The 16,415-nt window shown below is 37.8% G+C and overlaps 1 protein-coding gene across 1 annotated transcript; it reads left to right on the forward strand.

Moving 5' to 3' along the window:
- Window positions 1-10,147: 10,147 nt before the first annotated feature.
- On the forward strand, window positions 10,148-10,543 carry LOC135644154 (alpha-1,3-arabinosyltransferase XAT2-like). Its single transcript, XM_065161614.1, has 2 exons — window positions 10,148-10,300; window positions 10,361-10,543. The coding sequence occupies exons 1-2, from the start codon at window positions 10,148-10,150 to the stop codon at window positions 10,541-10,543; spliced, it is 336 nt and encodes a 111-aa protein (XP_065017686.1).
- The last annotated feature ends 5,872 nt before the right edge of the window (window positions 10,544-16,415 follow it).

The raw sequence follows: 16,415 nt of genomic DNA on the forward strand, positions 1-16,415 counted from the left end.
GGAGATTGTTGAATCTCATATTTTGATGATGAAACCAATTGATAAGTGTTTATGATTTGATCTACGTTTTGAGTAACGCGGGATGCTTCGATTAAGGAGAGACATTTAAAGCAGGAAGAATCATGTTAGGCTAGAGAAACATGTTAGAAGATTGGACGTCGCGCTGAAGGATCGATCGACGTATCGACAGAAGGCTTCGGGCCATGGATTCGGGAATCAGGGCAAGAAGAGCAGATATTGAGCTAAGGATATCAGAGTTATGGAGGTCAACTAGCCGATTGGGCAATAGGCTGCAAGAGAGGATGATGCACCGAAGAATCGAACGAAGCGTCGATGGACCAATGACATGCCGGACAAAATGATTTATGCTTAGTATTAATTATCTAGATCAAAGTATGTTTTTACGTGTGCAGGATTAACTATGATAGCAAGGCATAAAGCAAAATTGAGTCCTGGAGTCAAGAACGTGATTTCGTTGGGAGTTCGAGAGTTCGTGGGAAGTCCGGACGTTCGTCGGAAGTTCTGCATGAACCAACTGAGAAGTCTCGGGGCTTGCTAGAGAAGCTCATCAGAACTCACTATGTAGATCATCGTGAAGTCCAGGAGCTTGCTGGGATACGCTAGAACATTGACAAAATATCGTCAAAAGCTTGTTGGAAGAAAACTTGACTCATAGGACTTGTTGAGCTTAGTAAATGTCTTAGATTTCATAGTTAGCACATAATTGGGATTGGATTTGGGCCAACCCAATTAGGGGCCAGTTGGGCCCATGTAAGGACTGTGTTGGGCCCAATGAAAGGCTCAAACAGTGACCCAAGAGGTTACACCGTCATGGCACAGTCTCCGAGACTATGTCAGGCGGTGGTACTATCGGTCTGGACGATGGTACCGCCCAGACACAGCCTTTGAGAGGTTACAGGTGGTGGTACCACCTAGCACAGCCTCCCAAGCAGTGATACCACCAGACTAGGCGGTGGTACCGCCCAGTGCAGTGTTAGTGTCAGACTGACACTGGCAATGGTACTGCCCAGCATAAGCGGTGGTATTGCCCGAACCAGAAAATCTGAGATAAGATGTTTTTAGACTTCAAGTTTAAATCAACTTGAGGCCTATAAATACTCCTCTCATCCCTAGTTAAACTACACAAGTATTGAGAGTAAAAAGGAAAGAAACTCTACTGTAATCTTATGTGAAACTCCTCCCAAAGTTCTAAGTGTTAGAATAGTTTGAGAGAAGAGTGAGTGAGGGTGTAAGGGTTATCTCCTAAACCCGGTAAAAGGAGAAAGATCAGTAAGAATTAGGTTGATCTTCACCTATAAAGGAAGATCAATAGTGGATGCCGGTGGTCTTGACGAAAGAGGAATCAGTGGAGTGGATGTAGGTCACGATGACCGAACCACTATAAAATCGGCGTGTTCTTCTCTGGTTTGTATTTCTACATTTGAGCAATTTACTTTACTACAAACCTCTTAACTTGCTTTATATCCACTATGCATCTTCCATATGCTTTCAAACTATCTTTACAAAAACACTTTCAAGTTAACCTCTCTCCGAAATTATTTTCGTCGAATTTCGTCGAAATCAATTTTTATCGTACGAAGGCTTTTTGAACCGACGTAATTTTACCGCTGCACTAATTCACCCCCCCCCCCCCCCCCCTCTTAGTGCCAACTCTTTTCCTAACACCACTTACCTTATCTCCGATAGCTATTAGTGCGTAGTTAGCGATTTCCTTGTTGCTTTATTTAGCGTCTTTAGAATTGCTCGAGTCATCCCACGTTGCTTTGAGCGTCTTCTTCTTCTTTAGTTGTTTCTTCTTCATTTGGGAACATTCATGTTTGAAATGTCTTGGCTTCTTGCATTCGTAGCATATAACTTGTTCTTTCTTGGGTTTAATTTTGTTTTTAGTTTTATTTTTAAATTTATTTCTTTTTATGAATTTTTTGAACTTTCTTATCAAGAGTCCCCAGTCATTATCATAGTCCTCATCACTTGAACAACTTCCTTTCAAGTGATCTTCATGAGTTCTTAGTGTCATATCCTTCCTATTCTTTGGAAGGTTATTCTTGAACTCTTCATGAGCATTGTAAGTCATCTTTAAAATAGGTCATTAACGACCCAATAAGTTATTTGAAAGGAAAATTATTTAAATCCTTGACCTCTTAAATGGTTGTTACTTTAGGGTCTCAACTCTTTGGAAGGGATCTCAATATTTTATTAACAAGTTCAAAGTTAGAAAAACTTTTACCAAGTGCTTTTAGACCGTTGACGACATCCATCAACCAGGTGTACATGTCTCCAATGGTCTCACTTGGTTTCATCCGAAATAGTTCATAAGAATAGACTAAAAGATTTATTTTGGACTCCTTTACTCTACTAGTGCCTTCGTGAGTGATTTCGAGTGTGTGCCAAATATCGAAAGTTGTTTCACAAATAGACACTCGATTAAACTCATTTTTATCTAAAGCGCAAAACAAGACATTCATAGCCTTGGAATTTAAAGGGAAGTCTTCTTCTCCAACTCATTCCAATCGTTCATTGGAAGAGAAGACTTTTGAAAGTCATTTTCCACAATGTTCCATAACTCAAAATCTATAAAAATTAGGAAAATCCTCATTCTAGTTTTTCAATAGGTGTAATCCATCCCATTGAACATGGGTGGACGTGTGATTGAATGACCCTCTTAGTTACCAGCAAATGCCATCTCTCTTGGGTTTTAAACCAAAATGAGAGTGACCTCGCTTTGATAGCAATTGTTAGGTTCAACAACGACACTAAGAGGGGGGGGGGGGGTGAATTAGTGCAGCGGATAAAAATAATCAATTTAAGTGATTTCAAAAACTTTGTACAATAAAAGCCCTTAGTTCGACAAGAACTGTTTTAAAAAGTCAAACAATAAGGAAAGAACATACCAAAATTTATAATGGTTCGGTCGTTGTGACCTACATCCACTTCTTATTTCTCCTCCATTGAGGTCACCGACGTCCACTAATGGTCTTCCTTTAATAGGAGAAGACCAACCACCTCTTTACGATACTTTTTCCTTTTTACGGGTTTAGGAGATAACCCTTACAAGCCTCACACCTCTTCTTGGATGATTACAAAGCTAAAGAGAGAGAGGAGGAGGACTCTTTGTACTTTTATAATACTTTTACACCCTAACATTTAAAGATTTTTTCACACTATGATTGCACTTTGTTCTCATTCATGCAAAAAAGGGTAGGGTATTTATAAAACCCCATAGCTTTAAAATTAGAGCCAAAAAGTATCTCATCCCGAGTTTTTGAGGTACTTGCGGTACCACCGCCTGCAGCACTAACATAGGGCGGTACCATCGCCCAGTCTAGTGGTACTACCGCCTGATAGAGCCTCGGAGACTGGGCTATAGTGGTACCACCACTTGGTAGTAATAACTGTTAGCGGTACCACCGCCAAGTCTGGGTGATACCACCGCCCAGTCTGGGCGATACCACTACTTAGTCTAGGCGATACCACTGCCCAGACCACCTGGGAAGCTGAGCCTCAAGTGATTCCACTGCCCACCCTGGGTAGTTCCACCGCCTAATAAGGTTCAGCAACCTGTTTAGGCCTCGAATTTGGCCCAAACTAATTTAATTATAGGCCTAATTCGCCCTTAACAATGTTAATTGGATTACCTCCCAAACCTAACCCTAATCATGTGCTAACTACGATTTTTAAGGCATACATTTAATAAAACAAGCTCAATAAGTCTAGGTTTCTTTCGGCGAGATTCCAGCATTCTTCCGATGGACTTCCGATGATCTCTCGACATTCTACCAATGGACTCCTAGCAAGCTCTTGGACTTCACAACGATCCTCTTGGCGAGTTCCGATGAGCTTCTTCTTGGTCAATTCTAGTAGTATTTCTGATGAACCTCCGGACTTTCGATAAACTCTCGAACTCCCAACAAAATCTCGATCTTGACTCTAGCACTTCATTTTGATAATACTTCACTGAGCTAGAAGGAGTTCTAACATGTATGACTCACAGCTAGCTCGATTGGGCCTAAAGGGTCACACACATATGGTAGGCGTTGCGATGAGTAGAGGTTCAGATATGATATATCCATCGGAGCCCCTATCTTATTGGATATTTAATAAGCCCCTAAATTATTAGATCCTACAGATGAGATCCAATAATAGTCAATGAGAGATTATTAGATAGAGATCCACCAATATAAGAGGCTTAGGTAGTTGGATGGAGATCCAATACCCAATTGGGCAAGATCCATTAGGGTTAAGTTGACAGAGGACCTTTATAAATAGGAGGGAACCAATGGTTTATAGGCTAAAGCCTTTTTGGGTCGTCTCTCCTATTCTCCTCCCCTTCTCCTCCTCAAAGAGTAGGCTTGGAGTTTTGAGGAGCATCGTCGCAATCCTACTGTTGTTGAATCTCAGATTTTTATGATGAAACCAATTGATAAGTGTTTATGATTTGATCTACATTTTGAGTGACGTGGGATGCTTCGATCAGGATGAGACAATTAAAGCAGGAAAAATCATGTTGGGCCGGAGGAAAATATGTCAGAAGATTGGACGTCGGGCCGGAAGATCAGTCGACGTATCGACAAAAGGCTTCGGGCCATGGATTCAGGTATCGGGCCAAGAAGAGCATATATTGAGCTAAGGATATTGGAGTTGCAGAGTCAATTAGCCGGTTGGACAATAGGCCGCAAGAGAGGATGATGCGCCGAAGAATCGAATGAAGCGTCGATGGACTAATGACATGCCGGACAATATGATTCATGCTTAGTATTAATTGTCTATATCGAAGTATGGTTTTACATGTCCAGGATTAACTATAATAGTAAGGTATAAAGCAAAATGAAGTCTCAGAGTCAAGAATGTGATTTCGTTGGGAGTTTGAGAGTTCGTTGGAAGTCCAGACGTTCGTCAGAAGTTTTATAGGAACCAGTCGAGAAGTCTCGGAGCTTTCCAGAGAAGCTCATCGGAACTCACCAAGAAGATCATCATAAAGTCTAGGAGCTTGTCAGGAGTCCGCTCGAACATTCCCGAGAGATCGTCGGAAGTTCGTCGGAAGATCACCGGAAGCTCGCCATATAAAACTAGACTTACGAACTTGTTTAGCTTAGGAAATGTCTTAGAATTCGTAGTTAGCACTTAATTAGGATTAGATTTGGGCCAACCCAATTAGGGGCCAATTGGGCCCATGTAAGGATTATGTTGGGCCCAATGAAAGGCCGAAACAGTGACCCAAGAGATGATATACCATCATGGCATAGTCTTCGAGACTGTGTCAGGTGGTGGTACCGCCAGTTTGGGTGGTTGTACCACCAGTCTAGGTGGTGGTACCGCCTAGTGGCCCAGTGCCAAGCGGTGGTACCGCTAGATTGGGCGATGGTACCGTCTAGTGCAGTGTTAGTGTCAGATTGACATTGGCGATGGTACCGCCCGAACCTAGGAAACCCGAGATAAGATGTTTTTAGGCTCCAAGTTTGAATCAACTTGAGGTCTATAAATACCCCTCTCATCCCTGGTTAAGATACATAAGTATTGAGAGTAAAAAGGAAAGAAACTCTATTGTAATCTTGTGTGAAACTTCTCACAAAGTTTTAAGTGTTAGAATAGTTTGAGAGAGGAGTGAATGGGCATGTAAGGGTTATCTCCTAAACCAAGTAAAAGGAGAAAGAGCTGTAAGAAGGAGGTTGATCTTCGCCTATAAAGGAAGATCGATAGTGGATGCTGGTGGCCTCGACGGAAGAGGAATCAGTGGAGTGGATGTAGGTCACAACGACCGAATCACTATAAAATCGGCATGTCCTTCTCTGGTTTGCATTTCTATATTTGAGCAATTTACTTTACTACAAACCTCTTAACTTGCTTTATATCCACTATGCATCTTCCGTACGCTTTCAAGCTATCTTTACAAAAATACTTTCAAGTTAACCTCTCTCCGAAACGATTTTCGTCGAAATCAATTTTTATTGTACGAAGGTTTTTTGAACTGACGTAATTTTACCACTGCACTAATCCATCCCCCCCCCCCCCCCCCCCCTCTTAGTGTTGACTCTTTTCCTAATAGTTATGTGGATCACCGCTAGAGAGGAGGACGGTTGACCTCCTACACCCTCTCTTAGAGATCTATAGGGATTCAGAGATATATGATCTCCCTAGGTAACATAATCTTTAATATACGTATGGTTTTAAGTTTCGCTGATTTTGCGTACCAATCTTCGCATGACAACGAACACATCTTTAAGAAATTGAGGGTTTTGTTTTTAATGTTCTTCTGTTGAGCATGTGATGTCGCCTCTAAGATTTCCCTACAAGAATTTTTTTTCTTAGCTACTCATATGATCAATTTGGTTATAGGCTTTGGGATCAAGAAAAGTAGAAGGTGTTTAGAAGTAGAAGCGTGGTCTTCTTTGAGGATCAAACCATTGAGGATTTGAAGAAGAAGATGTTGAATCTCAAATTTTGATGATGAAGTCAATTGGTAAATTATTTGATCTAATCTATATATTGAGAAAAGTGTATAGGACTAACTACGATATTTAGTCGACTCATCGATTGTGGACGTACTTGGTCACTACGCATATACCTATAGTCTCTCATCCATCTAATATCATAAAAATCGTATACCGGGCATGGTGCTATCAGACTCATACGGTTTATGCTCGAGTCTCGCTCTAATCGGATTCTCCCAGAAAACTCTTTCTCTCTTAATCTAAATGACCCTAGCCAAGGATTTGTCTGAGCAAAAATATATGGGGCATTCCTCTCATGACATCGAGAGTGGATGATCCACTATCGACACTTAATAATCCTCGTAAGGTTAGCTACCACTCCCGATGACCGGTTGTGCTAGATCTGGAACCTCTTAACCTATAAGTATGGTATCAAAGAATGGAGTACTCATACAGGATATCCTTGGTGTCTCGAGTCTAAGGACTAGATATACCACTAGGACTACGAAATCGTTGTCTAACAATAAGGCATTATCAACCATCCAACATTCTATTAGCGGATTAATTAGTGAACTCATTCTCCAATGAGCATATGTACTGTATCTCTAGTATCCCCACACGAGCAGCTATGAGACCAACTACATCCATCATATGGACGGGTATATAGCACACTAGTCTATCCGGTTATCTCGATGTCCGTCTCGAGTAACCTATGACTAGGATTATTTAGTATCTGTGTTTAAAGGCAAACCTGTCTCATTATCATGATCTCATCATAATCTGATTCTCATTGCACATATCCATGGACATCACAATATATTCAAGCAATAGGTAATATAAAGTGATAAAATATCAAATAATAATAATAAATAAAAAGACTATGTGTCAAGTCATACATGTCATCACTCAAGCGATTGGCTTGCAAGGCACCTATGACTAGTAATTCTTTTGTCTTACCATCTAGTTTGGACCTCTCATAGTTTGGAACATATGCAAATGCACGATAACCAAACACTCTCAAATGCTTGTAGGAAATATCTTTCCCTAACTATATATGCTCTGCAATATCACCATCTAGGGTTGTATATTGTGACAAGTTAATCATATCAACTGTAGTCCTCAAAGTCTCATCCCAAAACTTTTTGGGTAGCTTGGCTTGTGAAAGCATACATCTAGTCTTTTCCATGATTGTGCGGTTCATTCTCTTTGCAATAGCATTATGATGAGGTGTACCAGGAACTGTCATCTCATGTTGGATGTCATGTGACCTGCAACAATCATTAAACAATCCTATGTACTTACCACCATTATCTGATTTTATGCATTTCAATTACCTTTTTGTCTCCCTTTCTACTATGACATGAAACTTTTTGAAGACATTAATAATCTGATCTTTGGTCTTTATAGCATAGGTCCCAACTTTCTTAGAAAAATCATCTATAAAAGTGACAAAATAAAGTGCACTACTGATGCCAAGAACATTAACAGATCCACCAGGAGTTTTTGTCCTCAAAGGGCCATGTACATATCTATAAACACGGTCTAAGACATGTATTTTTCTAGATAAAGCAAGACTAATAAATGAAACTCTGTGTTGTTTACTAACCAAACAATCAATACAAGGGTTCAGACGTATACCTCTAAGGTTTGTAAATATCTCTCTCTTAGAAAGAGCTTACATCTCCTTCTCATTCATGTGTCCCAGTTGCGTATTCCATAACTCCATGTTGAAGTCTTTCTATATGGCATTTAACTGCTCACCATAAGCTTTGGCCTACAACCTGTATAAGATATGACATTTCTTTCCACTAGCCACAATAAGAGAACCCTTATTGAGCTTCCATTACCCTATATGAAACATGCTATCATAGTCTTCATCATCTAGTCTTCCAACTGAAATTAAATTTAGCCTCAAGTCAACTACATGCCTCACATCTTTAAGTGCCAACTTGCAGCCAATGTTGGTCTTTATGTGGATATCACCCATGCTAATGATGTCTATCGTGCCATAGTTGCCCATCTTGACAACATCAAAATTTCCAGACCTGTAGGTAGCAAAAAACTCCCTTCATGGTGTAGCATGATAAGAAGTACTTGTGTCAATCACCCACTCAAGATCATAACACACATAAAAAAAAATATCATCAGAAGGAGATAAAATCAAATAATCACCACCTTACACTATAGCTGTAGTATTATCCTTTGACTCTATAGACTCCACTTCTTTTCTCTTTTTCTTGCTCTTCTTAGATTGCTTTGCATTGGTTCTTATAATATCCTTTCTCATTATAGTTATAGCAAACAATATTCTTTCTTAAAATTGACTTGCTTCTTCCCATGCGTGAACTACTTCTATCTTTGGACTTTGACCTTCCTCTATTCTTTGAGATAAGTGCTTGTGAATCATTCTAAGATGTTGCTAAATTCTTTCTTTTTATCTCCTTATTCAATAAACTATTTGTTACTTGACTCATAGTGACAACACCATTTAGCGCAGAATTACTGAGAGAAACCACTAGTGTCTCCTAACTTTCTAACAAAGAACTGATAAGTAACAATACCTACAACTCATCATTAAGAGACATTTTCATAGAGGATAACTAGTTAGTGATACTCTGTATTTTATTCAAATGCTCAGCAATAGAAGCACCCTCTTTATATTTCAGGTTCACAAGTTTTCTGATTAAGATGGCTTTATTGCTAGTTGTTTTTCTTTCACAAAGACCTTCTAACTTTTTCCAAAGAGAATATGCAAAACTTTCAATAGAAACATGGTGAAAGACACTATCATCGAGCTATTGTCGAATAAACCTAATTATTTTTTAGTCTAACATATTCCACTCATTATTTGTCATAGTTGTTGGCTTTGTATTATCCTCTTGCAAAGATTTATACAAATCTTTACAATACAAGATATCTTCCATTCTTGGTTTCCATATCATTCAATTGTTTCCATTCAAGCTAATTATACGAGAAACACTACCGGCCTTTATGTTCAAATACAAAAATTAAATCACCAAAATCCTACTCTGATACTAGTTGATGAGATATAAAGAAGAACAAACTTTGTATACAAACAAATACTAGTAGGTCGTAACACGCAACGGAATTAAATAGAAATCATAATAAATTAGAATACCAAGATTTACATGAAAAATTCCTCCAACGTGAAGGGTAAAAATCACGAGATAAACCAGAGATAATCCACTATAAGAATAATGAATATATAAATCTCAAAGTCTTTTGTCCAAAACCCAAGCAACAATCTCAATAGAATAATTGAGATACAAAGATTACGTCAGTGTACACAATATCTAAATTCTCCCCAAGTAATCATAGTAAGAATCTACTATAGATCTGATCTAACTTGAGATGAGAACACTGCTTGGATGATTGAGAAGAGTCTCTCTACGTTGTTCTTGTCTTCTTCCCTTTCCTTCTATTGTTTTTATGCTCTTTTCTCCTCTTTTTTGAATCAAGTTATTGCTGTAATTTTCTATCTCATTGCTGTAGTTTTTTCTCCTATTTTCGCAGTCACCATACTCCCCTTATTAGATCTAGGATTAGGTTAAAAGAGAGGTGAACAATGTACTGTTAAAACTCACTATGAGCTATTAAAACTCATTATGGGTTGGAACTTGTGAGCTGTCAACCCAACGAGAACAAGAAAATTCATGAACACAGAGGAGATTATGGTGATGGCCGAAGAGGTGAGCTATGATGTTGTGGTCACGGATCCTGATATTGCCAAGTTCTCCGGCATCGTGAACTCGTGCGATGTGCTGATGCGTGTTCATGGATCAGCGCTTAACAACATGGTTTTCCTTCTTGGAAACGCTGCGGTGATCCAAGTAGTTCCATGGGGTAATCCGGACTGGATTGCAGGCCACTAATTTTGGGTACCATCCAAGCAAATGAAGCTGAACGACATGGAGTACAGTATAAATGACGAGGAAACTACACTCTCCGAACTGTGTCCCGGAGATCATGCAATTTTCAAGGTCCCCAAGTCACTGCATCCTCAAAAAGCAGATTGGGATACATTTTCCAGGATTTTCCTGAAAGAACAGAATGTGAAGCTTGATGTGAGATAGTTTAGGCCTTTCCTGGAACGTGCCCTTCGGATTCTCCATGAATAGCGGAGAGAATGAGTTGGTTGGAGCGTTCTTTTAGCGCCTCCGATGAATTTCTCAACTACTTTTCCTTTATTTTTTTTTCCTTTATTTTTTTTTACTTCATTTGAGGAACATCTTGTTGATAGGAAGAGAGGATAGAGATATCAAATAGAGGAAGAGTATGACAAGCTTTAATCTTCTATATTTCTCTCAAGAAAAACACTTTTACAAACTCTATCTCCCTCATGACCCAACATATGAGGTTTATATAGTCCCCAAAGATACATTATATTAATTGTATTCAAGATGAATCATTCTCTTTCAAGAAACCCTTTCAAGAACCAATAACCAATTTGACTTATCCTTCTATAACCAATTTGACTTATCCTTCTATAGACTTTTAATCCATTTTTTCTTCTTGATGTAATGATTCTCCCACTTGATGCAATGAACCTTTTTATGACACTTGAACAAGTTTAATTCCAACATTCTCCCCTCTTAAACTTGTTCCATCCAGCATGCCAAGTTTTCTTTGAAGTTGTTGAAATATTTCAAATTTAAGAGGTTTTGTGAGTCTATCAGCTACTTGTTCACTTGTCTTGACATGATGTATCTTCACTTCTTTATTTTTGATATGATCTCTTATGAAATGAAATCTTGTATCGATATGCTTCGATCTTTCATGATAGACTGGATTCTTAGCTAAGGCAATAGCTGATTTGTTATCAACATAAATCTTAGTTGACTTCTCCTGTGGCATATGAAGTTCTTGGAGTAATCTTCTTAGCCATATTGCATGACAAACACTAGAAGAAGCTGCTATATATTCTGCTTCACAACTTGATAGAGCAACGATTCGTTGCTTTTTTGAAGACCAAGTGAATGTAGCTTCACCAAAATAAAATACAAATCCAGTTGTACTCTTCCGATCATCGTAGCTTCCGGCCCAATCACTGTCACTATATCCAATGAGCTCCAACTTTTTAGATGATGAATAGAACATTATATACTCAATTGTTCCTTTGATATATCGCAAAATTCTTTTAGCGACATTTAAATGAGATGTCTTTGGAACTTCCATAAATCTACTTATTAAACCAACTCCAAATAGTATATCAGGTCAAGTGTATGTCAAATACCTTAAACATCCAACTAGACTTTTATAATAAGTTGGATTAATATATTTACCTTCACCTTCCTTAGTCAACTTGGTGCCATATTCAATAGGTGTATCTGTAGGATGACAATCTTCTATGGAAAATTTCTTTAAAACCTCCTTTGCATAATTTTCTTGTGAGATAAAAATTCCTTCATTATCTTGTATAACTTCGATACCAAGGAAATAAGTCATTAAGCCCAAGTCGGTCATCGCAAACTCCTTTTTCATAGAGTGCTTAAAATCTATAATCATGGAGTTACTATTGCCTGTAAATATTAAATCATCTACGTACAGGCATATAAACAAGATATCTCCATTAGAGTTAGATTTTGTATAGAGCATGTTCATATGGACATTTAGAAAAACCATTTTGAATAAAATAAGTATCTATTCGAGAATTCCATGCTCATGGGGCTTGTTTAAGCCCATAAAGAGCTCTTTTTAACTTATATACTTTGTCCTCTTGTTCTTGAATAATAAAACCAGGGGGTTGTTTAATATATACCTCTTCTTCAAGAACTCCATTAAGAAATGCTGATTTGACATCCATTTGTAAAATCTTCCATTTCATTTGAGTTGCTAGAGAGATAAGTAATCTTACTGTCTCCAATCGAGCAACTAGCGCAAATACTTCTTCATAATCAATCCCATATTGTTGTTTATATCCCTTCGCAACCAATCTGGCCTTGTATTTCTCTACCTCTCCTTTTGCATTTTTTTTATTTCGAAGATCCACTTAACACCGATAGCTTGGTGGTCTTCTGGAAGTGTGGTAAGCTCCCATGTATTATTTTTGTTAATGGCATGAATCTCTTCATTCATAGCTTGTCGTCATTTTTCATCTCTATAAGCTTCTTCAAAGGTTAATGGATCATATCCTGCAAAAATACAAAATAAAGAAAGTTCATCATTATTAGTATCAATCCTTCGAGTCACATCATATAGGTCCTGAATCGGTCTTGTCCTTCTTATAATTGGACTTCTTGAATCATGTGACCTAGCTGATCTAGATGATGATTCTAGCAAAGCAACTTCGGTGCTTGCTTGTATTATATCATCTTCTTCTGAAACTACAGCTTTCTTATGCTGCTCATCACTTTTCCAGTTACAAATCTGTTGTTCATCAAACTCAACATCTCTTGACATCACAACTTTATTTGTGATAGGATTGTAGAGTTTGTAACCACTGGAATTTTCTGGATAACCTAGCAAAATGCATTTTTGACTTTTATCCTCCAATTTTGTTCTCTTCTCTTCTTGTATCTTGGCAAATGCAACACTTCCAAAAATCCTCAAATGATTAACTCTTGGTTTTTGTAAGGTCCATGCTTCTTCTGGTGTAACATTACCAATTCACTTTGTCGGAAACCTATTAAGCAAATAAACTACACAAGCAACAGCATCACCCCAAAATTCTTTTGGAATTTTTCTTTCCTTTAACATACATCGGACCATATTAAGGATAGTCCTATTTTTTCTTTTTGAGACACCATTTTGTTGAGGTGTGTATGGCATGGTGAATTGATGTAGAATTCCATTATTTCTACAAAAACTTTCAAATTCATTTGATATATATTCACCACCCCTATCTGTTCTTAAACATTTAATCTTACAACAACTTTGTCTTTCAACCAAATCCTTAAATTCTTTAAATTTGCTTAAAACTTCTTTCTTTTCTTTTAACATATAAACCCAAGTTTTTCCATTATGATCATCAGTGAAGGTAAGAAAATACCTACTTACTCCAAGTGATACTGGATTGATAGGGCCACAAACATCTGAGTGTACCAGATCAAGTCGATTTCATGCTCTTTTTATCCTTCTCACTTTGAAATGCTTTCTTTCTTGCTTACCCATGACACATACTTCACACAATTTTGCTAGGCGATCAATTTTTGGCATTCCTATCACCATATTATACTTCTTTAGAAGTTTCAAAGCCTCAAAATTTAAGTGAGCATATCTAAGATGCCAAAGTGTAGAGATATCCTCAATATCAGCTTTAAAACAATTTGATTGATCAAAAATACTTAAATGCAGAGGAAACATTCTATTCTGTGTCATTTTCACATGTGATATCAGTGTTTTATTCTTATCATGAATTGAGAGAGTCATATCTTTCATCTCAATTTCATAACCTTTTTCAAGTAATTGTCCCAAGCTTAAAATATTATTTTTCATATCAGGAACATAATAAACATCTGAACTGCATACTTCCTTGCCATTATTAAGTTCAAGGAGAATTTTACCTTTGCCTCTTACTGGTCTTTGAGACAAATCGCCAAATGTAATGTTCCCGGAATAACTTGTATCTATTTCTGAAAATAGCTCTTTGATGCCACACATGTGATTTGAAGCTCCTGTATCTAGATACCATGTCATAGATTGATCCTCTTTCAAATTATCATAAATCATTAATAAAACTTGATTTACGTTCTTTTCTTCCTCAACAAAATTTGTCTTATCACCTTGATTGTTAGGATTATAATAACATTCATAAGAATAATGTCCATACCTTTTGAAAACATAACATTGTATTTCAGACCTTTTAGAGTTTCTGCCACGTCCACGGCCTCGGCCACGTCCTCGACCATAACTTCGGCCTCTTTGGCTAGAATTTTCTCCACCACCTTCATTGTTTGGAGATTCTTGATTGGTCTGATTTCTGCCTCCTCTTCCTTTTTGTCCTCGTCCTCTTCCTCTTTGAGAATTTGATTCTCGTTTATTTTCAAGAGTAAGCTTCGTTTGTAATGCTTGCTCCATAGTTTTGTCTTCTCCTCTTTTTGCAATCTTTTGTTCATGAACTTGAAGGGAACCCATAAGTTCTTCTAAAGACATTTTTTCCAAATCTTTAGATTCTTCGATCGCAACAGCAATAAAATCAAATTTCGGATCTAGAGATCTCAATATTTTTTCTATTACTCTCTGATCATTTACTTGTTCACCATTTCGTCTCATTTGATGAACAATAGAAATGATTTTTGAGAAGTAATCAGAAATGGTTTCAGAAGTACCTTGTTGTAATTTCTCAAACTCAGCTCGTAAAACTTGTAGACGAAGTTTCTTTACCTTATCAACACTACCGAATGCTCTTTGAAGCATTTCCCAAGCCTCCTTTGAAGTATTTGCTGGAGCGATGATCTTGAACATTGTATCATCAAGGCCTTGGTAGATTGTGAACAAAGCCTTTTTCTCCTTCTTCCTTCTTTCTTTGAGTTGTTTTCTTCCTTCTGCATTCATTGCTCCTTCTGCTGGACTTGGTTCAGCAAATCCATCTTCTACAAACTCCCATACATCTTAGGAGCCTAGAAGAACCTTCATTTGGATGCACCATATGTCATAATTTTCTTTTGTCAATCTGGGGATCTGGAGTTGGATGGCACTTGAGGAAGAAGTCATAGCTTAACCTATGCTCTGATACCAAATGTTGATGTTGATAGGAAGAGAGGATAGAGATATCAAATAGAGGAAGAGTATGACAAGCTTTAATCTTCTATATTTCTCTCAAGAAAAACACTTTTACAATTTCATAAACTCTATCTCCCTCATGACCCAACATATGGGGTTTATATAGTCTCCAAAGATACATTATATTAATTATATTCAAGATGAATCATTCTTTTTCAAGAAATCCTTTCAAGAACCAATAACCAATTTGACTTATCTTTCTATAGACTTTTAATCCATTTTTTCTTCTTGATGTAATGATTCTCCCATTTGATGCAATGAACCTTTTTATAACACTTGAACAAGTTTAATTACAACACATCTAATGTGTAATATGTTTAATAATCCGGTTCCTTTATTTTATTTATATATACAAGGACATCTTAGATAGATAGGATAATACGGACATTGTTCTGAAGATGAAATCAAGGGTGATGTTTGAACCTACAAAAGTTTTCTCGAAGCGTTAGTTTCTCATCATCAGAATTAAACTTGAGAAAACACCGGGTGGAAGATTATCAAATGGAACGTTTTGAGACAGTCATATTAAGAATATCAAATGGAACTGAGGAAGTCTCCCGACGCATCAACTGTTTCTGCGGTCGGTAGGCTGATTGGTGTCAATCATGTACTGCTCCCTCTTCTCTCTTTGACAGTTTGATGGAGAAATCCAATTCTTCGTCACCAATGTTCGAGTTTGGCAGCCCCATAAGTAAACTCGATGTCGACAAGAGCGACGAAGTCGCCTCTATTTCCACGGTTTCACTATCCATCCTGCACAAGTTCCGGATGAATATCCTACGTTGATTTCACACAGTTTAATATGACGACTTTGTTCTCTGGAGTAAGAATATATCCAGACAAGAAGCCGCCGCTCCTCCTCATACCGAGGCATGGTACTCAAGGTTCACTAAATACTCTTCGAATGGCTGAGATAAATTGTGAGTTGGTGCAAGCCCGGGATCTTCCCTTTCGACAGAAACAAGGAGGGCATGCTAGCATTTCTTGTCCTCCTTTTTGTCTTTGAGCAAAGCTTGCTGGAGCTCTGATTTGTTAAATCTGTTCATTTGATGATACCCAAGAAAGAACGTAATTTATGTCCTGCTATCATTTATCCGAATAATGCTTACTCTTGAGCCATGGAATGTTCAAATGAAGAGTTGGTATTGCAAACCATCTGACACAAGATCGATTCAGGTGACACTTTAACTGGGTTAGATGTCTTCATCTAAAGCAACCTGCTTG

The sequence above is a fragment of the Musa acuminata genome, chromosome BXJ3-8 (assembly GCF_036884655.1).
Source record: "Musa acuminata AAA Group cultivar baxijiao chromosome BXJ3-8, Cavendish_Baxijiao_AAA, whole genome shotgun sequence".
NCBI lineage: Eukaryota > Viridiplantae > Streptophyta > Magnoliopsida > Zingiberales > Musaceae > Musa > Musa acuminata.

What these genes read in the sequence shown, in the direction of transcription:
- LOC135644154 (XM_065161614.1), top strand. Translation starts at nt 10,148, where the DNA reads ATGGCCGAAGAGGTGAGCTATGATGTTGTGGTCACGGATCCTGATATT. An exon ending in GAAACGCTGCGGTGATCCAA is followed by an intron (nt 10,301 to 10,360) that starts GTAGTTCCATGG and finishes GTACCATCCAAG; the next exon opens with CAAATGAAGCTGAACGACAT.